This window comes from Giraffa tippelskirchi, chromosome 9, assembly GCF_054371585.1.
Source record: "Giraffa tippelskirchi isolate mGirTip1 chromosome 9, T2T-mGirTip1v1.2.pri, whole genome shotgun sequence".
NCBI lineage: Eukaryota > Metazoa > Chordata > Mammalia > Artiodactyla > Giraffidae > Giraffa > Giraffa tippelskirchi.
In genome coordinates, this window is record NC_137283.1 from 164032501 (window position 1) to 164058254 (window position 25754).

Sequence of the window (25754 nt, forward strand, 5' to 3'; positions counted from 1 at the left end):
ATGACGGGAGCTCCATCTTAGCCAGTGGGGCCACTGCTATTGAACGAATCAGGCTGGAATGCGGTCTGCGAGAACTGACCTCTGCCTTTCCTTCCCCAAGGTGCTCAGGACGGGCATCTCAACAATTAATTAATTACTAGGCTGGGACATAGCACAGGCCATGGGATCTGTAGGCCTCGGGGGAGACGGTGAGGGTGGTGTGCAATCTCAGGTTCAGACAGAACCGGTAGTCATTGAACAATATGAAAAACATCAATAAACCTGGGAAATACTTTATCAATACCCATAGCTAACAATGATTGATTACTGATTTTATCTTCCAGTCTCCATGTTAAACCTCTATGTATAGTAGCTCAGAATCATCATACAAAGCCTATGAGGTAAGAGTCACGATCATTCCGATTTCACAGAGGAGAAAAACGAGGCTGAGAGAATTGAAGGAACTGCCCTGCTATGAGAGGTAAAAGTGAGACTCTAATTTCAGTGGCTCTACTGCAAAGCCCACCAAGAACTTCCCAACTTCCAGAAAAGGTTCTCTAGGATAATTTTAGGTTATGGAGCACATTCCAAAAATATCCCCTAGAGTAGCTTTCTTTTTAAAAATGAAAATAGCCTTCATCCGTGCATCTTGTAATCCATGGTAAACTCCAAAAAACCACACAACCTGAAATGGCTAAAATTAATAAGAGACAGCACATGCTCTCATAGGAAGAACTTCCTGCCAAACATGTTAGAAGTATAAGCAAGTCATTTTGCTTCCCTGGGCCCCACTGTCTCAACTATAAAATGGACAGTTAGATGAGGCAATAGTTACACCTTACAGAAGTGCTATGGTTCTTAGGCAATGCTGCCAATGACCTGAGATCAGAGCTTTCTTGGGGGTGAGGGTCTGGCAGATGCTGAGCCCTGAAGCCTTTCTAGGGTATGCACATAGAAATAGATTCAAGATATCCAAACTCCATTTAGAAGCCCCCAAAATCATCCTTGCCAGTCAATGATTTAGCCAACTCAGCTGGCACTATGCTGATACACTATAAAAACATTTAAGCTGTAATTTATAAACTGATTCCAAATCTTATATTAAGCAACCTGGCTTCTCTGTTCGTTAGAGTTTACCAAATGCTGAGTTTTAAACCCAAAAGTCAAGTCAAATGTAAAAGCAAGTATGAAACACCAAGTCTCTCCCTAGGAGCCTTTTTGATAAAGATGATACTGTTTCAGTCTCCAAATATAATAACTACTGTTACTTTCCTGTTAATATCACTAGATACTGAATTTAAACAAAACAAATTTTTCAGTCTCTGTGTCTATTTTAAAATATAAATTTCACAGAAAGAATTAAAAAATAAGTTTCTTTTTACAAAATGAGCTATCTTTTTCATTAGTCCAAACAGAGGAAATACACATCCATGTTAAGTACTTTATATGTCCTATTGCTCAAACTCAAATAACTGACAAACTTCCTTCCTAAATTTCACATTTTTTTGGTGAATGGTTCTTGGTCTCTAATCTGTAACTGAATGAATGAATGGTGGTGGTGATTTAGTCACTAAATCGTGTCTGACTCTCGGGACCCCATGGACTGTAGCTCACCAGGCTCCCCTACCCATGGGATTCTCCAGGCAAGAATACTGGAGTGGGTTGCCATTTCCTTCTCCAGGGGATCTTCCCAACCCAGGAATCGACCCCAAGTCTCCTGCGTTGCAGGCAGATTCTTTACTGACTGAGCTACTGAATAGACAGGCTTCTTTGGGGAACGCTGGAAGGTAGCCGGGCAGGAATGTGGGATTTACTGGACTGAAGCACAGGTCAGCACTCAATAGATCCCCCACCAGGTGGAGGCACCATGAGGCCAGGACTGCTACGTCCTAGGTATTTTGGATCTACAATGCCCAGAACAGGGCTGTGCACACACACAGCAGGATCTCAGTTAACACTTGCAGAATGACTTGGTTGTTAAGTTTTCAGCAGGATTCTCAGCTTTTGTTCTGAGGGTTTTTCCTCCCTAGCAGTAGAATGAGGATAGTAACACATGTCTACCTGGATTTTCACAGGGATCAACTACGAGCAGCTGCTGAGAGCGTCTGCAGAGATCGGAGCACAGAATCAGCCCTGGGCATCTTTATCAGCACTTCTGTCCGCCTCCAGCCAGGGCACCTGGGTCACACGAACTGCTCACTGACCACGTGTTAACAGGTCAACGTGCTACATTTCTTCCCCATCTGCTAGACCTTCTGCATGTCTGATGGTTTATTTATAGTTTCATTTTGTATACAGAAATTTTATTTTCACACCGAAGCAGCATCACTTCTCTGTCCCCACTCCCCACTTGGTTCCTATTGTATTCTTTTTTGAGGCACTTCCACAGCCCAGAACACCAGTGGTAAAGGTATCGTGCCCATAGGATTCCTGACACCCAGGGGGGCCAGTGTTTATGCTCCTTTTCCTAAACAACACCGGAGTTCACTTCCTCCCCCTGGCAAGGACATGAATGGAGGGAGACAAGAAGCTGTATAATAAACTTGGCATTTAGGTATGAAGGTAAATACTCTTCTGAGTTTCTGTTCTTGTCCACTTTGTTGTTTTTTAAATGCCTGACACACAGGAAAATGACTTACCCCAATGAACTTATGCTTCATCTGTCAGCATGAGGTTTAAAGGAAGCCCTCCTCCATTATTGAATTATTGAATTAATAGTTGTATTTGAAAGATATGTTTTATCCTCAGAAACCAGTCACAGAGATCCTACCTAGTCCTTAAAATTCTGATTTAGTGATTTCATAACAGAAACTTTTAAAACAAGTACTTCTCTGTTGCTTTCATGTCTACTCCTGAGCTTCGCTTAAAGATCTCTTGTTACAGAACCCATGCCTGTATCTAATATCATGGCAGCCAGGACAAAGAAACCAAGATGAAAAATGTGACATTGTTCCCACTGATGTGACTTCATTAGAAGCAAACACATCAAAACCTCCATAGGTGCCAGCCTTGTGGCAAAGGCAAGGACAATGTCAAAAGAAACCTCTAGGTTGTGTCCACTAGCTCCACGCCCCCCACCCCCCAAAAAACCCCCATGATGTCTCTTTTTCACTTAAGCATGCTTCACAATTTGGTTATCTATAGATTCAACCATGTAGTTTGGACACTGGAATGCAGAGAATAAGATGTGATTGTTGAAATACAAAACACATTAGAGAACCGTGCACAGACCACTTGGAAACTCGAAGATGACAAGATGCAGGACCGGAGAAGAGGGTCCTCTGGGTTTCAGAATGAATCCATATCACACCCAGAGGCACAGGGCTATTGCATCAGGCACTTTACCACAGAGCACCATTTCAGACTAGTCCAGGTGGATTGTGGTGCTGCTCTAAAAAAAAAAATCCCCTTTCGTCAATTCTACACTGATTTCAAATACACGAACAATCTACACTATATGGTAGTATCTGTGTGGCTTTGGGTCTCTGTAAAATAAACCTGATCAACACCAGCCGAGGGTGGGGCTGGGGAGGCTGTGTACTTGGGACTTCTGAGGTGCCAGACGGAGCGGCACAGGCTGAAACCCTCTCCACCCAGAGCACCCTGTGGGCACCCAGGGTGACTACCCCAAATCCTGCACAGAGCGTAGAACAAAACGGATTAGAGATTCAACGCGGGCAGAGCTTAGTTCCCGCTGAAGATCCGAAGACCGGTCCAAGGATTTACTAACTCCCGACAATAACGTTCGGTTTTAGGAAGACCGGAGCGACTCTCAACTTTAGCTCCCTGACACGGGTCGCAGGGTGACCGTGCATCTGACAATCGGAAGGGCTCGCGACGGCCCCAAGACCCGCAGCCTCCTCCAGGGCGCGGCGGGGACCGGGGTACCCGCGCGCTCAGAGGCGAGGGCATTTACCTCGAGTCGGCTAAGACTGGAGCTCTTGGAGCGCGACTTCTTGCGCAGGTAAACGGAGAAGAACCTGCGCACCGTGAACTTCTTCATGCTCAGCTCCATCGCCCGGCGCCCAGCCGCGAGGAGCCGCAGGGCCGGAGGACGCGCATCCCCGGCGCATCCCAGGCACGTGGGGTCAGGTCCGCTCGCGGGCGCGAGCGGCCGGGGAGCCCGGCACGGCGGCCATCGGCGCGGGGCGCGGGCAGCGGGCACAAAGGGCAGGCCGAGCCGGCCACAGCGGCCGGGGGCCCAGCGCTCCCGCCTCCTCCCTCCTCCTCCTCCTCCTCCTCCTCCTCCCTCTCCTCCTGGTCCAGCCTGCGAGGACCAGCCCCAGGCAGCCCCGCCCCTCTGCGCCCCGCCTACGGCCACTACCGCCAATCAGCGCCCGCCGCCCCGCCTGGCCTCTGCCACTACGGCCAATCAGAGCCTGCCGCCCCGGGCTCTCCCGTCCCCCTCCCCTCCCCCTCCTCCTTCTGGTCCAGCCTGTGAGGACTAGCCCGGGCAGCCCCGCCCCCGCGCCCCGCCCACAGCCACTACCGCCAATCAGACCCCGCCGCCCCGCCCGGCCCTCCGCCACTGCGGCCAATCAGAGCCTGCCGCCCTGGGCTCTCCCCTCCTCCTCCTCCTCCCCCTCCTCCTTCTCCTCCTGGTCCAGCCTGCGAGGACCAGCCCCGGGCAGCCCCGCCCCCACACCCCGCCCACAGCCACTACCGCCAATCAGAGCCTGCCGCCCTGGGCTCTCCCCTCCCCCTCCTCCTACTCCTCCTGCGCCTCCGGCCCGGAGAACCAGCCCCGGACAGCCCCTCCCTGTCCCGCCCCCCACCACTACCACCAATCAGAGCCCGCCGCCACGCCCGGCCTCGCCCACCTCCTCGTTCCCCGCCACTACCACCAACCAGCGCCCAGCGCCCCGCTGCCCCAGGCTCTCGCTTCTTCTCCCCACCCCCTCCTTCCGCGTACGCGCTCGCTGTGGCTCCGCCCCTACCGCCCTTCCGCCAATCAGCGCCCTCGGCGTCGCATCCCTAATGAGCCCGCGGAGGGGACCGCGGCGCCGCGCGGGGCGAGCTGCGAGGCTGCTCGGCAGCGACTGTCGCCGTCTCTCTGGTTGGCCTGCTGGGCTGTTGTCCTAGCTTGGAGTGTCATTGTGTTTTCTTTCCTTAAAGCATCCATATAACGACTTGGCCCTCATGCATTTCTGTGCAGAACAAAACTTTGATTGCTGATTAGCAAACACTTCTAGAAAACGAAACAAAACGAGGTGGAGGGTGCGCCAAGAGCCTGCACACGTGAGCTCTACACCGCCCTTCGCCCCTTGGCCCCAGCGGCCCTCCCCTTGGGCGCGTCCCCGCAGCCCGGGCGCCCGACCTGGGGATCCGCCAGTCCCTGCCTGGTGATGAGTGGACCCCCGCGCAGCCCAGGGGGGCCGCAGCCAGCTGGGGCAGCCTCCGCGGCTGTGTTTGGAGAACAAAGACATACATCCGTTCTCCATGACCTCCGACTCCATATATAGAAAATTACCCAAACGGATGATTTATCGGGTGTCCTGAGTCAGGGCCCTCAGAAACCAGCTGCTGGATGTAGGGCTGCAGGGGATTTGCCTTAAAGGGGAAGACAGTTTCCCGCCTCCGCCTCCCAACAGAAATGCTCATCAGATGGCTGGAGGCCCGTTCCAGATTTGTGACCTTTGGACTTTGTGCAGCCTTTTCTGTTTTCCTCTTGTGCATTGTCCACGTATTTTTGTTTAAAACATGGACCAGACAATCTCATTAACAAACTACCACCACGCCCTGAAAAGTCCAGAAGCATCCGTGCATACGGCGCTGTGTGACAAGTACTGCTTTGCCAGGCAGATTGTGAAAAATCTACCTGTCATATGATCCCCTGGCTTAATCAAAGGCTGCATTAATACTGGTGTCAGGCTATCTTTGCTACAGCGAGTAAACAGCGGAGGCTCCCAGAAAAGAACTGGTAAGTTCATGCTGCATCTGGGTCAGCAGGTGAGGTCAGACACTCTCTGGGGTTTAGCAGGGGTAAGCACAGTTAGTTTAGCATCAAGATGCTGGCGCTTCCATTTCCTTGCTGGATGAGCCTGAGCACACTTGCTTGTTCTGTGTTCCCACTGTGCGTCTCTAAAATGAAAATAGGCCCCAAACCGGGTCCTGCTTCCTGCAAGGATTCTGCTGGGGAGGCCATTATCCCTACTCTGCAGAGGAGCTTCCTACCACCCTGTGTCTCCCGCCAGCACCACTCAGGCACCCAGCTCTAAGCAAACAAAGACAGGCCAGGGCTGTGCCATGTGGCTGCTCTGGCAAAGAGAGCACTTGATGGACAGCAGATATCAGGCTGGTCACCGGCTCCAGGAATGAGGAAGTGGCCGGCTGTGGGTAGATGATACAACTAGTCAGACACAGGATTATGGCTTGCCAGCAATGCTAGCTCAAGGGCACCCTGTGCAAGACAAACATCTTGGGGTAGGTCCAGATCAAGGCTTGTGTTTCACCAACAAGAGCATTTGACCTGTTGTAACAAGACAGGAAAGACATTGTCTATGGGACATTCAGGATCCCCCATGTTCGAATGCTACAAAATGGCTCTATTGAACTTGGACATCTCAAAAGAAACATAAAAGTAGCTTTCATATTTCCACTGAGGAATTTATTTCATTGCTAGAACAAGTCTGTTTGCTTTTGTCCCGGTAAAACAGAGATATATCAAAATCTCTAGCAATCATTTTCCACCACTGTGTGTGCTAATGCAACCAAATTCTCCAGATCAGCAAATCTTGGGTAGGTATCAGGGCTCACTTTAACCTGACTCCAAACGATCCCTAGCAAATATTGGGAAAGAAAAGATGAGCTTAATAAAGGCTAGTGCCCAGATGATAGAGTGGGGAGGTTTGGAGAGAAGACCAAGAACTCAGAGACCCTTGATTATCCTGAGTTTCATCCTGATTTAAGCACGATCCATCTGGGACTGAATTCAATGGCTACTGCTGCTTCTAAGAGAGAACTAGACGGGTTGGTGTGCATTAAAATGGGTTGAACACATGTTTACGGAACTCCTCTGAGTCCCTGGCCCTGTGTTTGGCATGCGGGAGCACAACGTGATTACAACACGGCCCCTGACCTGCAGAAGTTCACAGCCGTGTGTTAGAGATGGAAAGTGAATAGACAAATCTGATGGAGGTTTTACATCACATGGAAGAGACATGTAAAAAAAATGCTCCATGAACAGAGATGAACGAAGGGTCGACCCTAACTGGAGAAGCCAAGGAGAAGGGTGCTTTGGGGTGAACTCTGGGGACGAGGAGACGTGTTCTGTGCAGACAGAGGAGGTGGGGTCCCAGGCTGTGGAAGAATAGGGTTATTGGGAACTTGGAACAAATAAAATCTCATGATTGATTAATGAAAACTAAAGTTTGTACCAAGTCCCGAAAACACAGAAGGCAAAGGATTTGAGAATCCCAAGGATGATAACTGGGCATGGTCCTTCTCTGAGACCAGCCCGCCCTGGGCAGGAAAGGGAGGCAGGCTTTTGTCAGGAAGGTAACTGGCAAAGTCTATGCCCTCCTACCTTGCTTTCCCTCCACCTAGAGGGCTTTCAGGGATTGGGAGGATGCCGCCTCCTTTATTTCAAGCCCCGCCACGAGAGCTGTGATGTCTAGGGGTCAGGATTCTACAGGAAGGAGCAGGGCATCCCCGGCCCCAGGGAGGCACCAGGAGGGGCTGTTCACAGAGTGGCCTGCATCCCAGGTCGCCGAGCAGAAAGGATGTAGCAGTGTCTCCTACATAGCAGCAGTGAAGAACCCGCCTGCCAACTCAGGAGATGTGCGTTTGATTCCTGAGCTGGGAAAATCCTCTGGAGGAGGAAATGACAACCCACTCTAGTACTCTTGCCTGGAGAATCCCATGGACTGAGGAGCCTGGCAGGCTACAGTCTATGGGGTCGCAAAGAGTCAGACACGACTGAAACAACTAAACAACAACAACAACAGATCAGAGGTTGCTGGGCAGGAGACGGGCCCGCTTGGAGGCCCCTGAGACCCTGCCCACACTAGGCCCAGAGCTGAGGGAAGAACTCTGAGGACCTCCAAAACAAGAGGCTGCTCTCCTGTAAGTGGGCTGCAGTCTGGGGGACTGGGGTTCTCCAGCCACAGTAACCTCAGAAGAAGACAAGACAGCTGTCCATGAGGAAGGGGTCAGGCCGGGTCCAGACAGCAAGGTCAGCCGGGCCAGGAGCAGTTTAAGGATACCTTCGTCTCTCCTCTCCTCCCGCTCTGACCCTGAAAGGGACGCTGGAGGCTTCCAGTGGGATGGACACTCAAGCCAGGCAAAGAGAAGGTCTGAGTTTGATCAGCCTTCAGGATGGGAGACACTATCTTCTTGATCAGGTTTGAAACCTAAAGTGAATGTGGTTGTCTCTTGTTCAAGAAGGGGAAGAAAAGCCATGAAACTTGCCAGGCGCCTTCCATTGTTCACTCTCTGAACAAAGAATGGAAGGGATGTGATGGCCCAAGCACAAGCCAGGTCTGTGCAACAGACCAGCTACAGGGGGTGTGCTCAGGGCCGAGTCAGCAATGCCGTTCAGGGTCGGACTCGGAGATTCAGATTCGACCTGTGAGGACCATGGAAGTCAGAAGCCCACCCATCCAGGGTGGGGGGTGGCACGGCTCTGCCCCTGCTCTGAAGTGGACTAAATACCCCCATCTTGCAGACAAGGAGGGCAGGGAAGGACAAGTCTCCCCTTAGACACTGTGAGCGCAGCCATCCCTGACACAGGCTGTGGCCCTAAGTCACTCTCTGTGTAACCTAAAAACAAGAACAGAAATTCAAGTTGAGAATTTAAAGTGGTCTCATGGAGAAGGAAATGACAACCCACTCCAGTATTCTTGCCTGGAGAATCCCATGGACACAGGAGCCTGGTGGGCTACAGTCCATGGGGTCACAAGTAGGACATAACTTAGTGACTAAATCACCACCACCACCAGTATTCTCACCTGGAAAATTCCATGGACAGAGGAGCCTGGCAGGCTTTAGTCCATGAGGTCACGAAGAGTCGGACACAACTGGGCAACTGAGCACACACACAGGCGGTTCTTAGCCCAGGTGCCTGGCAGAGACACACAGAAATGCTCTCTAGAGAAATCCGCAGTAAACCCAGGATTCAAAGACTTCCTTGCATACAGCTTCCAGGAGCTCACAGCCACGGCGGAACAGGGACAGGAGCGGGTCAGCAAAGTCAGCAAGACAGCCGACTGCAGGATCAGACATGCGGACTTCAGCTCTTGGACTTATCCAGGTGTCGGATATAAAATTAAAATTAATGTGTTTAAGGAAATAAAGAAACAAAAATAGGATCAACAGGACTTCCCTGGTAGTCCAGTGGGTGAGAATCTGCCTGCCAATTCAGGGGACAAGGGTTTGCTCCCTGGTCTGGGAAGATCCCACATGCTGCGAGGCAGCTAAGCCCTTGTGCTCTACGACTCCTGAGCCTGTTCTCTGGAGCCCGCTCTCCCCAACCAGAGAAGCCACTGTGAGAAGAGGCCTGAGCACCATGCCTAGAGAGCAGCCCCCGCTGCCGCAACTAAGAAAGGCTGCACGGAGCAGTGAAGATCCAGTGCGGCCCAAATTAAATAAGCACACAAATTTATTTTTTAAAAAGAAAATATGAATAACAAACAAGAGACTCTTAAAAACGAACAAAGTACTTCTGGAAATGAGATGATGCAGTTCTGGACACCAAACAGGTGCAGCTGAATATAAACATCCTCCTTATCAGAGAGCAAATTCAATGCGGCTGTGGCGAGGTGAGCATGACCTAAAGATGCCACAGTAAGAAGCGCTGCATTGTGGAATGAACATCAGAAAGGGAAACATCTGGAATGACGTCCCTACTCACTCTTCCGATTATGACTGTGCTGAAATCCTCTGAGCCTCTAGAACCAGGGCTGACTTTGTCAAGGGGTATAGTTGGCAATGTCTGGGGGCATTCTGGGGTCTCACAACTAGGGGTGACGGGAAGGCTGCTGCTGGCATCTAGCGGGCAGAGGCCGGGGATGCTGATAAATCTCTGCAGCACACAGGACATCCCCCCAAAGGCTGACCCCGTGCAGAACTCGCCAGTGTCGAGGCGAGAAAGACCCCTCTGTGAAACGTGTCTACTTTCCCCACAAGGTCATCACTGCAAAACCGGCAATCCACACAGGAAACCAAAATCAGAAAATGCTCTGTAAATTGTAAAGTGCTCAGCAAAGACGTTATTTCTTAAAATCCTAAGAGTTCCACCCAGGAAGATCAATGACATGCCCAGGAAAGGAGCAGCCCCCCACTCCAAGTTCTAGAATGCTAATCTGGAAGCTTGCCCCATCGGTCTGTGTCATCCGGTGTAGGGCACAGCCAGTTACCCCATCACCCGAACCAGAAGATGAGACCACCAGCACTGTGTCATGACTGGGTTCCGTGTGCAGTGACTCCGACTTGCCGTGATACTGTCTCCATAGTGCGCCTGTCTCCCTCCTTTCCAGCTGTTCTCACCAGAGTATGGGACTTCCGGGCTCAAGGCCGTGCCCCACAACTCATCTGCCGTCTGCCGACCAACGTGACCTTCTTAGAAGCAGAGCCCGAGGGGTGAGGAGTGTATTTTCCTGCCGCAGCACTTCTCCTCCTGGCCCCGCTGCGCCCACACCTGTGTGAATAGGAGTGTCCAGCCTCTGTGGGGCCATGGCCACTGCCAGGGCATCCTTCCTGCCCCCTCCCACCTCAAGATTCAGCATTGCTCCGGGAGGCCTACTGAAATCCGTGCCCCGCAGGTGGTGCCAGGGCGTCCTCCCCGGGGTCCTCATTACCCTTACCTGCTAGATAACCACTGCTGGCCTCTGTTAGCCTTTCACCCCCAAGTGGACACATTCGGGATGGCCACTGTGCATGGCACTCTGACACGCTGGCTTAAAGGGATTTGGTGATGACTGTTGAAGATCTGGGCCTGCATTATCATTCCATCTCTGTGATACACTGTGAACGCTATGAACCAGACACAGCAAACCCATTTACGAGGTGGAGACACTGAGGCCCAGGGAGGTGAACCAACCATCTAAACTTACACAACAGGACAAGGAGAAGTCAGACAAGGTCTGCACGTCCAGGTCCTCACAGATTCACAGCACTACACTAGGCTGGGTGTCAAAAGAAGCCACAGGAAGGGCTGGCCACGGCGGGAGACAGGCCAGGGTCCTCATTTCCCTGGGCACCTGCCCTTGACCAAGAAACACCCCTGGGGCCGAGATTCCGGCATCCGAGCGTCTCCCAGACCAGCTCAGGTGGCGGCCTCCAGGGGCCTTCTTACGGCCTTGGGGACGCACAGCGCGTGTGTCCTTGGCGGCAGGGCGCGCGGTCTGGGAGCAGGGAGGCCAGGCGTCCTTGTGAAAACCCAGTTTACTCCAGAGGCCGTAGGGGGACGCCAGGGTGAGACTCTGATCACGTGCGCGAGCCGGGGCAGGACGTTTGAAACCATTGACGTACATGCGCTCACCGGGTCTTCTCTGATTATCAGTTTTAAAGCGGGGAGGGGCGGAAAGCCTCGCGTTCACCGGGAGGTGCCGGCATCTGTGGGAGGACTTCCGGGTGTGAGCTTCGCCACTCTTTACACGTTGTTATGGGTTGGGTCGTGACCCCTCTAAGAACGTCTGTTAAAAGTCTGACCCCCAGAACCTCAGAATGCGGCTTTATTTGGAGAATAGGGTCACAGCAGGTGTAATTGGGAAGATGAGGTCGTGCTGGAGCAGGGAGGGCCTCACCCGGCCTGACTGGTGTCCGCAAAAGACGGGCCGCGTCGAGGCAGAGACAGCGGAGGGGGCCGCAGGGACAGGGCGGCGGAGGGCGGAGCGAGGTGGTCCCGGGGGGAAGTGAGAAGAGGAGGGGCGATTCCGAGCAGCTGGGCCCTGCGCCCCTGACCTTGGACTCAGGCCTTCGGACCCGTCAGACAGTGAGCGTCCGCTGTTTGAAGCTCTGGTTTGTGGGGCTCTGTGCTTGTCACCCTTTGTTAGGGAGGCAGACACACTCTGCCTGATGAGACACACTCATCCCACAAATCTGCAGTGAACCTTCTTGACGAAGACGGTCAGTAGGGTGGCTCACAAACAAATGGGGAGTTTGGACCAAGTGTATATGAGGAGACTGGGCTATGAACAGAGAAATAAGGGGCTTTTTCTTGTCAACCCAAGCCCATACATAAACTAGAGAGGAACTTTGAAAGGAAGGGAGCTCACAGGAAAGAGGAAACAGGTTAAAACTATAGCAGGAAGGATTTTTGTAACTTAAAAAGGAAAAAAAGAAATCCTCTTATAATAGAAAAGTTTCTCAAGACCTGGACTGGGTACAAAGGAGAATGTAAACTCCTTGCCAGAAGTTTTTTAGCAAGGGGTCTTCTTTTTTTTAAATATTTATTTTTAACTGGAGGATAATTGCGTTACAGCCTTGTGCTGGGTTCTGCCGTACATCAGCCTGAATCAGCCAGGTGCACACATCTCCCCTCCCTCGTGAACCTCCCTCCCAGCTCCCCCCACGTCCCACCCCTCTACAGCCTTTCAGGCACTAAACGTTTATGTTAGCAATGAGAACTAGACAAACACATCAAAAAATATGCGGGGCCACTAAAAACAAAGCAACGGCGTGTCATGTCCTGTGGTCCATCCCTCACCTTCATCAGAAGGACACAGCACCAGGCTGGTTGGTGGGGGAGGGCGTTCTTGGCAATATGGTGGGTTACATATACAGAGGGGATCTCCTGAGATGCAGAAAACAAAGGGAAATTCCCCTTATGTTTTTCAGAGCATGGCTGAGCCAACAGTGAGCAGGGGAAAACAAATTCAGACCAAGAATGAGAATAAGAAAATGTTCTCCCAAGGTAAGTGATGTTACGGGCAGCCTTTGTCCTGCAGCCTGTGACAGTCCCTGTGGTCTAGACCTGAGGTCTTAGCAGGATCTGGAGAATGAGTGGGACTCAAGGGGGGAAATGTGGGGACTGGAGAAAGCCTGGGTCATGCAGGGCAGGTCAGACCCACCCTGAAGTCAGGACCCCCGTGGGGCAGACTGTAAGGCGAGCTGGGAAATTCTCTCCCTGCAGGAGGAGAAATGCTTTTACAGGTGTGAGCGCTGGAAAGAGAAAGAGAAAAGAATTCTCCTCTCTGGTTTCTGCGGCTCCCACACATGACAGCTGGAGGACAAAACTTACCCTCCGAGTGTGACCTGAAAAACTCCAAGCCAGAAACTTCCTTTTTAAAGATCCCAGTTCATAGCAGCGAAAGGGCCATGCAGAAGCAAATGTAAGTTCTCTGGAGGAACATTCTTCAAACATGTCTCAAAGCTTAAACACAGAAAATTGTAAGGAATATGAGCTCCCAGTCATCAGTTGCTACATTCACGAGGAGATAGGTCACCAGGAGCAAGAGGGAGTAGAGATAACAAGCTGCAGAATCAGACAGTGTAGAGACTAAGGAACTGAAGCTTTTGTATAAATTATTTAAAGTGTGTTTGCTTAATATGTTTAAAAAACAAAAGGGGGATTGAAGGCATTACAAGGGAATTAGAGATTATAAAATGATCAAGTAGATTTGTAAACAAAAGTAGAACTTTACAAAAAAAAAACGATAATAATAATGTAAATTTACAGCAGATTTTATTTTCTTGGGCTCCAAAATCACTGCGTACACTGACTGCAGCCATGAAATTAAAAGGTGCTTGCTCCTTGGAAGGAAAGCTATGACAAACTAGACAGTGTGTTAAAAAGCAGAGGCATCACTTTGTCGACAAAGGTCCATATAGTCAAAGCTGTGGTTTTTCCTGTAGTCATGTACGGATGCGAGAGTTGGACCATAAAGAAGGCTGAGCACCAAAGAACTGATGTTTTTGAATTATGATGCTGGAGAAGACTCTAGAGAGTTCCCTGGACTGCAAGGAGGTCAAATCAGTCCATCCTAAAGGAAATCAGCCCTGAATATTCTTTGGAAGGACTGATGCTGAAGCTCCAATATTTTAGCCACCTGATGAGAGGAGCGGACTCACTGGAAAAGACCCTGATGCTGGGAAAGATTGCAGGCAGGAGGAGAAGGGGGCGGCAGAGGATAAGATGGTTGGATGGCATCACTGACTCAGTAGACATGAATGTGAGCAAACTCCTGGAGATAGTGAAGGACAGAGAATCCTTGCATGCTGCCATCCATGGGGTCGCAAAGAGCTGAACATCGCTTAGTGACTGAACAGCAACAACAACAACAGTAAGATTAAACAATAGTAGACAAAGTCCAAGAGACAGTTGATAAAGGAAAAGTTAGATCTGCTGAAAATTGACAGGGTGCAAATCAGAAAGACACCTCCAGTTGAAGAACCTGAGAAAGTTCACAACCAATGAAAATACCACGTGGAGAGCTGAACACTCACGGCCAGCAAAGAGGAAAGAAAAATCCCGTCAGAAATGAAGTCATAGCAGAAGGAGGATGGTCACAGTCACAGCCTTTCAATGTCCTTGTGCTTTTTCTGGAAGTCAGTAAGGACGCAGATTACTTTTAGACTAAGTTAAATATACATGCTAAGATTTCTAGAGTAATCAATAAAAAAGTAAAAATTCACTGTGTCCAGTTGTCCGTTGGTATCCAAGAACCCCTCGGATACCAGAATCCACAGATGCTCCATCTCTTATATAAAATGCAGTGTTATCACTGGTGGATCCAAGGTTGGTTGAATCCAAGGATGTGGAACCCGGGGATATGGGAGAGCCAACTGTAACTGCTAAACTAATAGAGTCACAAGTACAGAACAAGAAAATATTCCAGAAGGAAATACAGGAATTCAGAAAAAGCAGAATGAATGGAAAGCACACGCTGTTGGGAGTGGCAACCACCACTGACCAGAACAGCTCTGCATTCCTCACCCATTCACGCTGGCCACACTTGCAACCCGTTTCTCAGGGCTGTGTTTGCAGTGAGCAACTTTGGGGGATGAGGTGACGTTTTCCTCTAGGACAGAGAGCAGGCTTGCTTACCCCTTGTTATAAACACAAGGTCCATAAGCTCAGTAATCCTTGCCTGGGATGCAGGTTCACTGTGAGCATAGCATCCATCTGTCGCCCCCTGCAATGCCCCCTTGGGTATTCGGGGGCAAAGGAAACCAGTGGAAATATGGTGCTCGTGTCACTTGAGTGAGGAAGTCCCTTCTCTCTGATCTGGAAGCTTGTGTCTTCCTCCAACATCCCTAAAATAGGAGCATGCTTATTATTAGATTGTAAGTAAGGCAAAGTCAAAACCTAGACCTTTTACACAAACAAAAAGTGTAGAAAGAAATGAATACATATCAAAAATTGCAATCAATGTGAATGGGCTGAACTCTCCAGTCAAAAGACAAAAAAGGCCAAATTGTTTTAAAATGGATTTAGTTACAGAGATAATTCTAAAACAAGAGACACAGAAAACTTGAAATAAAAGAATGGGAAAGATATGTCATGCAAATACTAATAAAGAGAAAGATGATGAAGCAACATTAATGTCATACAAATGACAAGCATGTGAAAATATAAAAAAAAATCACTACATATTGATGAAGTTTCAATTCACCAGGAAGACACAATAATTCCAAACTTGCCTGTACCACATAATAAAGCTTAAAAATATATTCATCGAAATTTGGCAGGATCAAGAAGAGAAATAGACAAATCCATTATCATTTGGAGAAATGCCCAACACATCTCTCAATAAATGAAAAATCAAGCAGAGGAACAAAAATCAGTAAATATTTGAATAATTAAACAATACATTTAAGAAAGTTGACTTAAGGAACAAGCACATATATCCAACCACTTTAGATTGTGGATTCTTTCCAAGTTCACATGAAATATTTACAAAAAATCGACCACATTATAATCTGAGCACAAAGTACAAAGCAGTAATTATCTAAGAATTAATTTCCAAAAAATAAAATGAAAATTAATCTCACAAGTACTTGTTACCACTTAGATTGATTTTTCTTACCATACCACAAGGATCAATTTTATTTCATTAATAACCCCATAAAATTGGAAAACTTTTAAAATACAATTTTAATAGTATTCCCATGTATAGAAACTGATGATCTATCAGAAGCTTTGTGAAACAGCCATGTTTTGACTAACATCTCAAAGCTATTCCCAGATCAGTGTCTTGGGCTGTCTTTCTTTTCCTACAAAGCCAAGCACGTTTGCTGGTCCTCACACAGATCTGTGGAAACAGCCTGATGGAAACGTCTGAACTGAGCTCGGCCTTCCCCCCGTCTCCCCACACTGCCCCTTCCTGCTCCTGGCTCCAGCCACACACCCTTCTCTGAGCTCTCGGGTGGGCCCCACTCCTAAGGGTCTCGAAGCCACTGCACAGCCCTAATCCCCATCTGGGCCACACCGTGACCCCACCCCCCACAAGGGTAGACTCCACCTGCAGCTCTCATACCCAACACCAGTGCTTCAGGATGCTTTCCATGAACCCCAGAATCAGCCAGGGCCCCGATGAGATGCTCGCAAGGCAATGGCAATTATTTAAATTATTTCGGTTGGAATACTCAGCTGTATGTGTGTGACCATTTGATTAATGCTTTTCTTCCCGATGGGCTTCCCTGGGGGCTCAGACAGTAGAGAATCTGCCTGCTGATGCGAGAGACACAGGAGACTGGGGTTCGATCCCTGGGTCCGGACGATCCCCTGGAGAAGGAAATGGCACCTGCTCCAGTATTCTTGCCTGGAGAATCCCATGGACAAAGGAGCCTAGCGGGCTACAGTCTATAGGGCTGCAGAGAGTCAGACACGACTGGAGTGACTGAGCATGCGCCCAGGTGTATGTGTGTGACCATTTGATTAATGCTTTTCTTCCCGATGAACTGTAGACTCTACAAGGGCAGGAACTGTATCTGTTTTGCAAACCACTAACCTTAGTGCCTGTCATGATGCCTGAACATGCAAAGCAAAAATTTGCTGAGTGGATAGATGAGCGAATCAGGCAGTGGACTGCCAGGCAGAGAGCCACCGTGGCCTTTCAACACAATGTGCTTTGTGATGCGGGACAGAGGGAAGAGTGAGGACTGACCAGAGTGGACTCGAGAGATCAGCTGCCCAGCCCCTCCTCTCCCTCCCGCTTCCTCTCTTTCATCCAGTAATTAGCACATCACCTCCCGAAACTGGGGGCCAATCAGTTATATGCTGAGGACATAAGACATCTACTTTCCAAAAAAAGAGAATTCTTTAGCAGGGAACAGATGTTAGGTTCACAATGGTACATCCTGAAGTTCAGCCCTGTGCACAGACCACACTCCTGAGCCAAGGCCCTCCCATCTCCTGTGCCCGCTCCCCCCACCCCCAGCCGATGACATCACTGCTTCCGGTTATTCTTGTGACTGTGCTTCCTTCCCGGGACAACGGGGAGGCGGCGATCTGGTGACTTTTCAGGAAGTCTGAGTCTCTGATCCTGCCACCCTTCCCCGGGAGCAACTGCTTCAGCTCATCTCCCCGTCTTCTCAGGAAGGATTAGACTGAAGTTGCAAGCATGAAAGCATATTGCAAAAGCATTATCGCTTGGGAATATTTTAAACGGCGGTCTGAAAATGTGAAAAACCTAGGAATCTGTCATTTTCGTGGAGGATTAACCTGACTCGGGGTGTGGTTTGTGTCTGCCAAAAGGTGGTTTGAAGTCCCAACCCACAGAGCTATGAATGAGACTTTATTTGGAGATAGGGACCTTGCAAGAGCAGTGAGGTCAAAATGCAGCCACAGCTGGATTAAGGTTGCCCCTAAATCCAGTGTCAGGTGTCCTTGTAAGAGACACACTGTCAGAGAAGGACACCGTGCAGTGATGGCGCCAGGGGCTGGGGCGATGCATCTAGACTCGACGCCAAGACTCGCCGGCACCAGCCTTCAGAGAGCACAGCCCTGCCAAAGCCGCAGAGGGGCTGGGGGGTGGGCACCGTGAGCGCTGGGGGCTTTGCGGTCACTTCTTTGGGAAGCTCTGGTGCAAGAAGCCTCCCTGGAGGCAGAATTAGGGTCCCTGAGAGCCGCACTGAGTCCCAGGCGACCCCACCCTCCCTGGTGGTGCTGGCGAGCCAGGAGGGCGTGTGCGGGGGCGGGCTGAGCCCCAGGACAGGCCACCCCAGCAAGGTCCCTCTCACGGACGTGGCCCCTGGAGTAAGAGCAGACCGCCCTGCTTGGGGTCCCTCCTCCTCTCCTGGAACTTGCTGCTGACAGCTCCATGGCCTCTTTTGGTCTCTGATTGCTACAGCTCTTCTCTTGGTAGAAGACGCGTCTTGCTTTGTTTTTCCTACGGCCTCTTGGAATGTACCGATCCTGGGGTGACCAGCCGCTCGGGTCAGGACAGACATCCATGCTTTCTGTGTTCAGTCTCTTCGTGTCTGAGCTGCTCTCCCCTCTGTCGACAGCCCGGCTGTGTTACACGCTTGTGCCTGCGGCCTGCCAGCCTCCGCGCTCGGGGCAGGACGTGGCTGTAGGGAGCGTGCGGGAAGCCACCACTCCCTTGGCTCTTGGACGCTCTCAGGAGTGAGGGGAGGGCGTCTGAGCACAGACATGTCTACATCCTGCACACCGCGGCTCTGATGGTGACAATGTGCTTTGGGGGTCATTCCACAAGCTATCCAGACATGTTTTAAAACTGGTTAACCCCCTCTTCTAATGACTTCAGTGATGCCCCGAACTTTTCAGGAAGACGCTCAGGCCCCTGAGATGAACCCATAAGAGCCCCACATACCTCTTCAACCTCTTTCCCTGCTTCTCAACAACTGGAACTCCTTACTACAGTTGTTCTTATTTACTTTAATTCATGCGAACATAGAGTTTTTTTATTTTTTTAAAAAATAGAACCTTCATTTGTCCAATTTCCTCTCATCCTCAAAACTTCGTTTAGAGCCATCTCTTCTGGGAAACTCCCCCCCCACTTGCACACATACACATGTGCACACACATGCATGTGCTCATGTGCATATTCACATGTATGTACACACTGGTACATATGTCCCCCATACACGTTGCCCCACCCTTGATTTTCATGCTCTTTCCCTACAGTGTAACATACACGCCTGCATCACACACTTTACAATGACCGTGACTGTGTCCGTGACTGGACAAAGAGGAAAGAGAGCAGAGGCTCTGTCTCGTCTGGCGAGGAGGCAGCTGGCACGGGCGAGACATTGAATGGCTGTTCCTCGATTGAACAAGTGGATGAATTCATGTATTCGTGAACCAGTGATTCTCACTCAGGGGTTCAGCATTCAAGCATTTTCATCTATCGCCTTCAGTTCAGTTCAGTCGCTCAGTCATGTCCAGCTCTTTGCAACCCCATGGACTGCAGCACGCCAGGCCTCCCTGTCCATCACCAACTTCTGGAGCTTGCTCAAACTCATGTCCATTGAGTCAGTGATGCCATCCAATCATCTCATCCTCTGTTGTCCCCTTCTCCTCTGGCCTTTAATCTTTCCCAGCATCAGGGTCTTTTCCCATGAGTCAGATGTTCGAATCAGGTAACCAAAATGTTAAGAGTTTCAGCTTCAGCATCAGTCCTTCTAATGAATATTCAGGGATGATTTCGTTTAGGATGGACTAGTTGGATCTCCTTGCAGTCCAAGGGACTCTCGAGAGTCTTCTCCAACACCACAGTTCAAAAGCATCAAGTCTTTGGCGCTCAGCTTTCTTTATAGTCCAACTCTCACATCCATACATGACTACTGGAAAAACCAAAGCTTTGACTAGATGGACCTTTGTTGGTAAACTAATGTCTCTGCTTTTTAATATGCTTTCTAGGTTGGTGATAATTTTTCTTCCAAGGAGCAAGCGTCTTTTAATTTCATGGCTGCAGTCACCATCTGCAGTGATTTTAGAGCCCCCCAAAATAAAGTCTGTCACTGTTTCCATTGTTTCCCCATCTATTTGCCATGAAGTGATGGGACCAGATGCCATGATCTTAGTTTTCTGAATGTTGAGTTTTAAGTCAACTTTTTCACTCTGCTCTTTCACTTTCATCAAGAGGCTCTTTAGTTCTTCACTTTCCGCCATCTATCGCCTTAACATAGCTAATTTCTAAACTTGTTTTTCCAGCTCTGATAGCTCTCAATAGCCCTGATCTTTTATTTATAACTGTCTGCTGTATGGCTCCATCTGGATTCTCCAATCTGTGTTTATAAGACTCATTTCCACACCAGGGGCTTCCTTGGTGGCTCAGATGGTAAAGAATCTGCTTGCAATGCAGGAGAACCGAGTTCGATCCCTGGGTTGGGAAGATTCCCTGGAGGAGGAAATGGCAACCCACTCCAGTACTCTTGTCTGGAGAATCCCATGGACAGAGGAGCCTGGCGGGCTACAGTCCATAGCGTCACAAAGAGTCAGACACGACTGAGCAACTGACACTAACCAACCCACCCCTGCCTCTCCTCGGGGCCCTTACCTTTGTGATGGCATCGGCCGTCTCCCACTCACAAAGTTCAGACTCGGGACGGGGGTGCCTGGCACCGGCACACATTTACTCTTTCCTCTACACCACGCCTTGGCATCCCATCAATAGCCAGGCCCTCGGGATTCACCTGTGCCACGATGCGAAGGTTCACTTGCCCCTCGACCATCTCTGCCCCTGAGTCTAAGCGCTCCTCTCCATCTCCTTCCCCAACTTCACTCCCAGCCACACTTCACTAACAGACTCGGGCCTCACACTGCTCAGCCCTCCACCTCCTGGGGCACCACTGCTCATGGAACCAGCTCCACGCTACCTCTCAGGACACCCACCACGTGTCCCCATCAGCCCTCCAGCCCCTCTCCCATCAGCCACGGTCTCCCCTCTCCCGTCCAGCCCGCCTGGACCAGCCAGCCTCTCCACAGCTGCCCTCCCAGGCCTGTCTGGGGCCTGGGGCTGCTCCCCTACCCTCTCCTGCATCTCTGCCCTCAAGCATTCCCGACACCCTGTTTTTCATTGCTGGTCTTTTTTCTTGATCAAATTCGACACTTATAAAATCAATGCACACCGTTCATTCACGTGTGTGTGTGTACGTGCATGTGTGTTTCTGTGTATGCGAACTTTTCCCCTGATTTTACACACTCAAAATACATAAATGAGCTTCCCTTTGCTCCTGGGAAAATGCTCAAAGCACAGGTGAGCATTCATGTGGTCACCTGGCAGGATTAGAAACCAAGGCGTTGCAAAGCGGGGGTGTACCCGCTCACCCCCGTCTGTCAAGGCCAAACTCAAATAGAAGCTTTTGCTCACGGTTTCCTTTCCACAGTGGAGAAAACGTCTTTCTTCTGGGAAACCCTCGGCACCCGGTGACTCTCACATCGTCTGATGTGCCAGCTTGTGTTCTAGTTCCACGCAGACCTCCCTTGACTGCATTTCACACACCGTGGTTCTCACACGCCGAGGGTCCGTGGCCGCCCCACGCCCAGAGAGGCTGCCGGCGGCATTTCCCTCACGGCGTTTGCTCACTTTCAGGTCCCCGTGCCACCTTTGGGTCATTCTCACAGTTCTCTCGAGCTTTTCACTGCTACTGCATTTGTTCTGGTCATCTCTGATCTCTGACATCGTTACGGAGACTAGCTGAAGGCCCAGATGATGGCTGGCCGTTTTTAGCGGTACGGTATTTGTAATTAAGATGTGCACTTTTTAAAGATATAATGCTACGGCACACTTAATAGACTACAGTGTAGTGTAAACGCAGCTTTTTTGAGCACCGGGAACCAACAATCACACCATGGGCTTTGCAGGCTTTGCTTTATCGTGGTGGTTGGACTTTTCTGGTGGCTCAGTGGGTAAAGAATCCGCCTGCAGTCCGGGAGACCTGGGTTCAATCCCTGGGTTGGGAAGATCCCCTGGAGAAAGGAATGGCTCCCCACTCCAGTATTTTGGCCTGGAGAACTACATGGTATAGTCTATGGGGTCGCAGAGAGTCAGACACGACTGAGCGACTTTCACTTTCACTGCACCCACACCCGCAGTTTTTCCAGGGATCCTGTGCAATCCTTCCTGTGATGATTGTATGTTTCTCATGTCACATACGCAGGGGGAAGCATTACAGAACTCCTTCAGCAGCCTCCACTTTGAGGACAGCCTCCTGCATGAAGCAGGTGGTGAGTAAGGGATTAGGGTTCGGGACTGGACTGCAGACGCGGGGGTGGGCTGATGCTGGCGGAGTCTCCACCCCTGATCAGGCACGTAGGCCCGGGTCGAGGTGAAGTCAGGGTTGGGGGGACATCCCCGGTGATTGGTGCTCCCAGATACTTTGGGTGGGAATTCCCTGGGGGCCCAGTGGTTAGGACTCTGCTTCCAATGCCAGGGGCACTGGTTTAATCCCTGATCTGAGATCCTGGGGTTGTAGGAGCCCTGTCTTCCTGCTAACTTTCCCAACAACAGGCTCCCAGCATGGGGTTCAGAATTGTGTGTCAGGCCCTCATTGACAGGTAGTGGTCACCACAAGGGCAGAAAGATGATGGTCTTTAAACTATTCTTGTTTTTAAAAGATCTTTGTTACCTTTAAAAGAATATTAGCCTCAAGGCTGAAACGTAAATCAGACTAGCATGATGGCAGAGATTTATATTCTACGAGGAAGGTTCCCTCAACATCACGCTCGTTTGTTTTGTTGGGAATTACCAAAAATGCACACTTTACTCACTCCCCAAGCTGCTGAGCCAGATTTCCTTTCTCCTCTGTGGGAATGAGACAGGTTCCCCTGGGCTTTCTATTTTGGGGTCCCCGCAGGAAGTCTTCCATCACTGCATCCCTACTCACAGACACTGAATCAACACAGCACCCACTTTGCAGCAGGGACCAGGAGACTGACAAGAAGGGAGACCCCCGCTGCTGCCCAGAGGTGTTGGGGGGTCAAGGTGGGGGGAAGGGTCGGTGTGATTGTCCCCCTTCTACCATCATCCCTGAGGATCAAGACAAGATGACTTCTTCGCACCTGTGTCCCGCACACTCACCCGCTTGCCTCAGACAGAGTCCTAATGCATCGCTGCTCCTGCAAAGCTGGGTGTCAGGGTAAACTGACCCAGGCATGTGAGCATGGGTGATATCCCGTGGGCCGGGGAAATTGAATGTGTTGGCCACATGCTCACCCAATTCCCTCCCTCTCTGTCTCCTTCCTTCTCTTTCTCTCTCTCTGATGTCTCAGCTAAAATTCTAAATGATGCTGACCCTCAGACCAATCTACAGAAAGGGCCACCCCCCACCCCCGGACCAGGGACGGGACGGCAGGACTCATCTGCGTTGGGTGGCTTCTCAGGGTTTGAGGAGGTGCATAAGCCGAGGCGGGCCAAGTTGGTTTGTGGATAACCCTGGAGGAGGAAATAGCGACCCACTCCAGGATTCCTGCCTGGAGAACTCCATGGACAGGGGACACTGGTGGGCTACAGTCCATAGGGTCCCAAAGAATCGGACAAGACCAAGCGACTAACATTTTCACTTTCAATCCCTAGACAGGTCATTTGTCTGTTTCCAACACCTAAAACTATGTCCCATGGGTGGCTCCGTGCAAAGGTCCCCTGCCTGCAGGAACTGCCCCTGATGAGACCCCATTACAGACCCTCACCCAGCACCTCCTCTGAGAGCTGTGGACCCCTCCCACCAGGAAGCACCAGTGCCTTGCTCAGGATCACGTTTTAGGTTAGAACCCAGACATCTTGGCTCACTCTGTTCCTTTCTATACTCTGTCTCATAGCTACATCTTATTTTCTTGGTGAACAGCAGACCATGTCTTCTTCTAATGGACCATCTGCAACCATTTGTGCAGCTCAGCAAGTACAGAAAAGTGTTGTATCGTGTGGGCAGTGATTCAAAGATTTTTTTTTTTAACCAGATTATGCAATTATCTCAATGCACAGCCTTATGTAAGTGGACCTGAAAAATGGGCCTTTGCAAGCAATAAAACTAGAGATGTGCACTTGACTCACTGCCGTTGTATTTCTAAACCTTCCAGAGGAGTTGTGATGCCCGCTAGGCTATTTCCCTGCTCAGTGAGAACCCTTTATCAATAGGAGACAATTCTTCCCAGAATGACAAAAGTAATCCAAGGAAAAGTATGAATGCTTTAATCTTACGGAAGGGAGAAGACAAATGTCGTCCTTGAAGCCCTTCACACTGTCACTTTGAAATATTGGTGACAGCAAATATGCCAGCAGTCACTAAGCTCGCTTAGAATCCGTAGAGATGCCGACAGCCCTTACTCGGGATTCTTAAATGTTATGTCTGACTGGCTGGTGTAATGATGATGTCATGTATGTAGTGATGTGTGGTTTCAGGGGTGTGAAAGCATGGCTGTCAGCACGTGCATACATCCGGAGGACTTTCTCCCTGGTCCTGTTGGAAATCTCTCTCCTGAGGAATCCACGTGTGAGCCGATGCTGTGTGTTATCTCAGGCGCCCAGGTCACCTCGGGTCAGACCAGTCCTCACTGTCCTGCTCCAAGTGCTGACAAGGCACCGATTTCAGGGGCAGGAGGCCTTTTGAAAGCGTGTTCTCATGACTGTTACACTTCACTAGCGTGCGTGCATGCTAAGTTGCTTCAGTCATGTCAGACTCTTTGCAACCCAAAGGACTGCAGCCTGCCAGGCCTCTCTGTCCGTGGAATCCCATGTAAGAACACTGGAGTGGGGTGCCTTGCCCGCCTCCAGGGGATCTTCCTGACCCAGGGATTGAACCTGTGGCTCACTATGTCTCCTACACTGGCAGGCGGGTTCTTTACCACTAGCGCCGCCTGCGAAGGCCCACTTTCACTAGATTTTTGTTAAGTTTTGCTGTTGGGTTTTCAAGCCACTGATGCTAAAAGAATTTAAGAATGGTTAAAGGTTATGAGAGAGGCTCCAGAAGAATACTGCCCTTGGAACATTTTTGCTACATGGAACGTAGAAGTTGGAGGGCTAGCACTTCGGATTGCCCCAGAAAGAAACCCTGAAAAGTACTGGTAGCAAAGGCCATTTGGGGTATTACATCCTCTCATTTCTACTTGCTATTTTTAAACAACCGTCTGGCCAGAAACTTATTATTATGTGCATTTTACATTCCAATTTTCTTCCCAACTTCAAGAATGTTTTACAGCTAACTCTTCTTGGGAAATTCACACCAACTGGGTTTACTCGAAGGATCGTAGAAAATGCTTGATCTTCAACATACGAGACATTAGCTTGCTTTACTTTAAATATTACCAGATGGAGTTTAACCCTCTTCACTTTGTGATCTTTGAGGAACTTGGCCAAAGGCACCTGGCGATGGCTTTCAGACAATGCAGCCATGATCCCGACACCGTTTCTTGACTTAACCAAGTTTTCCCCTCTCTGTTCCTAATAGGGAGCTGCTTCATGTCCTTGATAAACAGCCCACCCCCATGGCGGAAGGTGAGGTCACTCGATGATGGACTAGGCACCTCATTCTAAAACCCGGGAGCGGCCGCTCAGCTCGGGGTCAGAGCACGGCCTGCCGGTGCCCTGGAGCTGCTCCAGGGTTTTCCAGCCCCGGCGTGGTCAGTGTAGACCATGGACGCTCCCTTTGATTAAACAGGCAGGCACTGTGCTTACACTCTCCTTCCATGGACCACACGGAGCACTCGCGGTACACCAGCCTCCCCGAGGCCTCGGCCATGCCCGCTGCCCGGGGCTGCGTGTGGCTGGGACAGCGGCTGCAGCGCTCCATCCCCAGAACCCGCCACCATGCCGTTCACTACTCCACCCTTTCCTCCTGTCTTTCCTGAGGAGCTAAGTCATGCCCGTCAAATCACCAGGCTCAGTCTTGGTCTGAGCTCCAATCCAGCGAGGCCCCTCTGTTCCTGAATCAGG

General features: G+C 50.3%; 1 protein-coding gene and 1 long non-coding RNA gene across 11 annotated transcripts in view; one reads left to right on the top strand and one right to left on the bottom strand.

Annotated features, from left to right (window-relative positions):
* RPS6KA2 (ribosomal protein S6 kinase A2) overlaps nt 1-25754 on the bottom strand; it is a 330001-nt gene that overhangs the window by 154088 nt on the left and 150159 nt on the right. The window contains exon 1 of one of the 6 annotated variants that reach the window (XM_081530726.1): nt 11449-11600. The exons of 3 other annotated variants lie outside the window; for them this stretch is intronic. Coding sequence is in view for 2 of the 3 variants with exons in the window: in XM_081530721.1 (XP_081386847.1) it covers nt 3896-3994 (99 nt within the window). In the remaining variant the exon portion in view is untranslated. Of the gene's footprint in view, nt 1-3895; nt 4257-11448; nt 11601-25754 lie in introns of those variants that run through there. 2 more of the 6 variants (XM_081530721.1, XM_081530722.1) reach the window with 2 other exon arrangements.
* Nucleotides 4979-23871, top strand: LOC145521790 (uncharacterized). Of its 5 annotated transcripts, none has more exons than XR_014065698.1 (5): nt 4979-5899; nt 12757-12832; nt 13052-13250; nt 21988-22054; nt 23645-23871. It is a non-coding gene; the product is annotated as an uncharacterized LOC145521790 (long non-coding RNA). The 5 variants fall into 5 exon arrangements; XR_014065697.1 differs by lacking the exon at nt 4979-5899 and adding an exon at nt 11304-11391; XR_014065694.1 differs by lacking the exon at nt 4979-5899 and adding an exon at nt 11414-11552.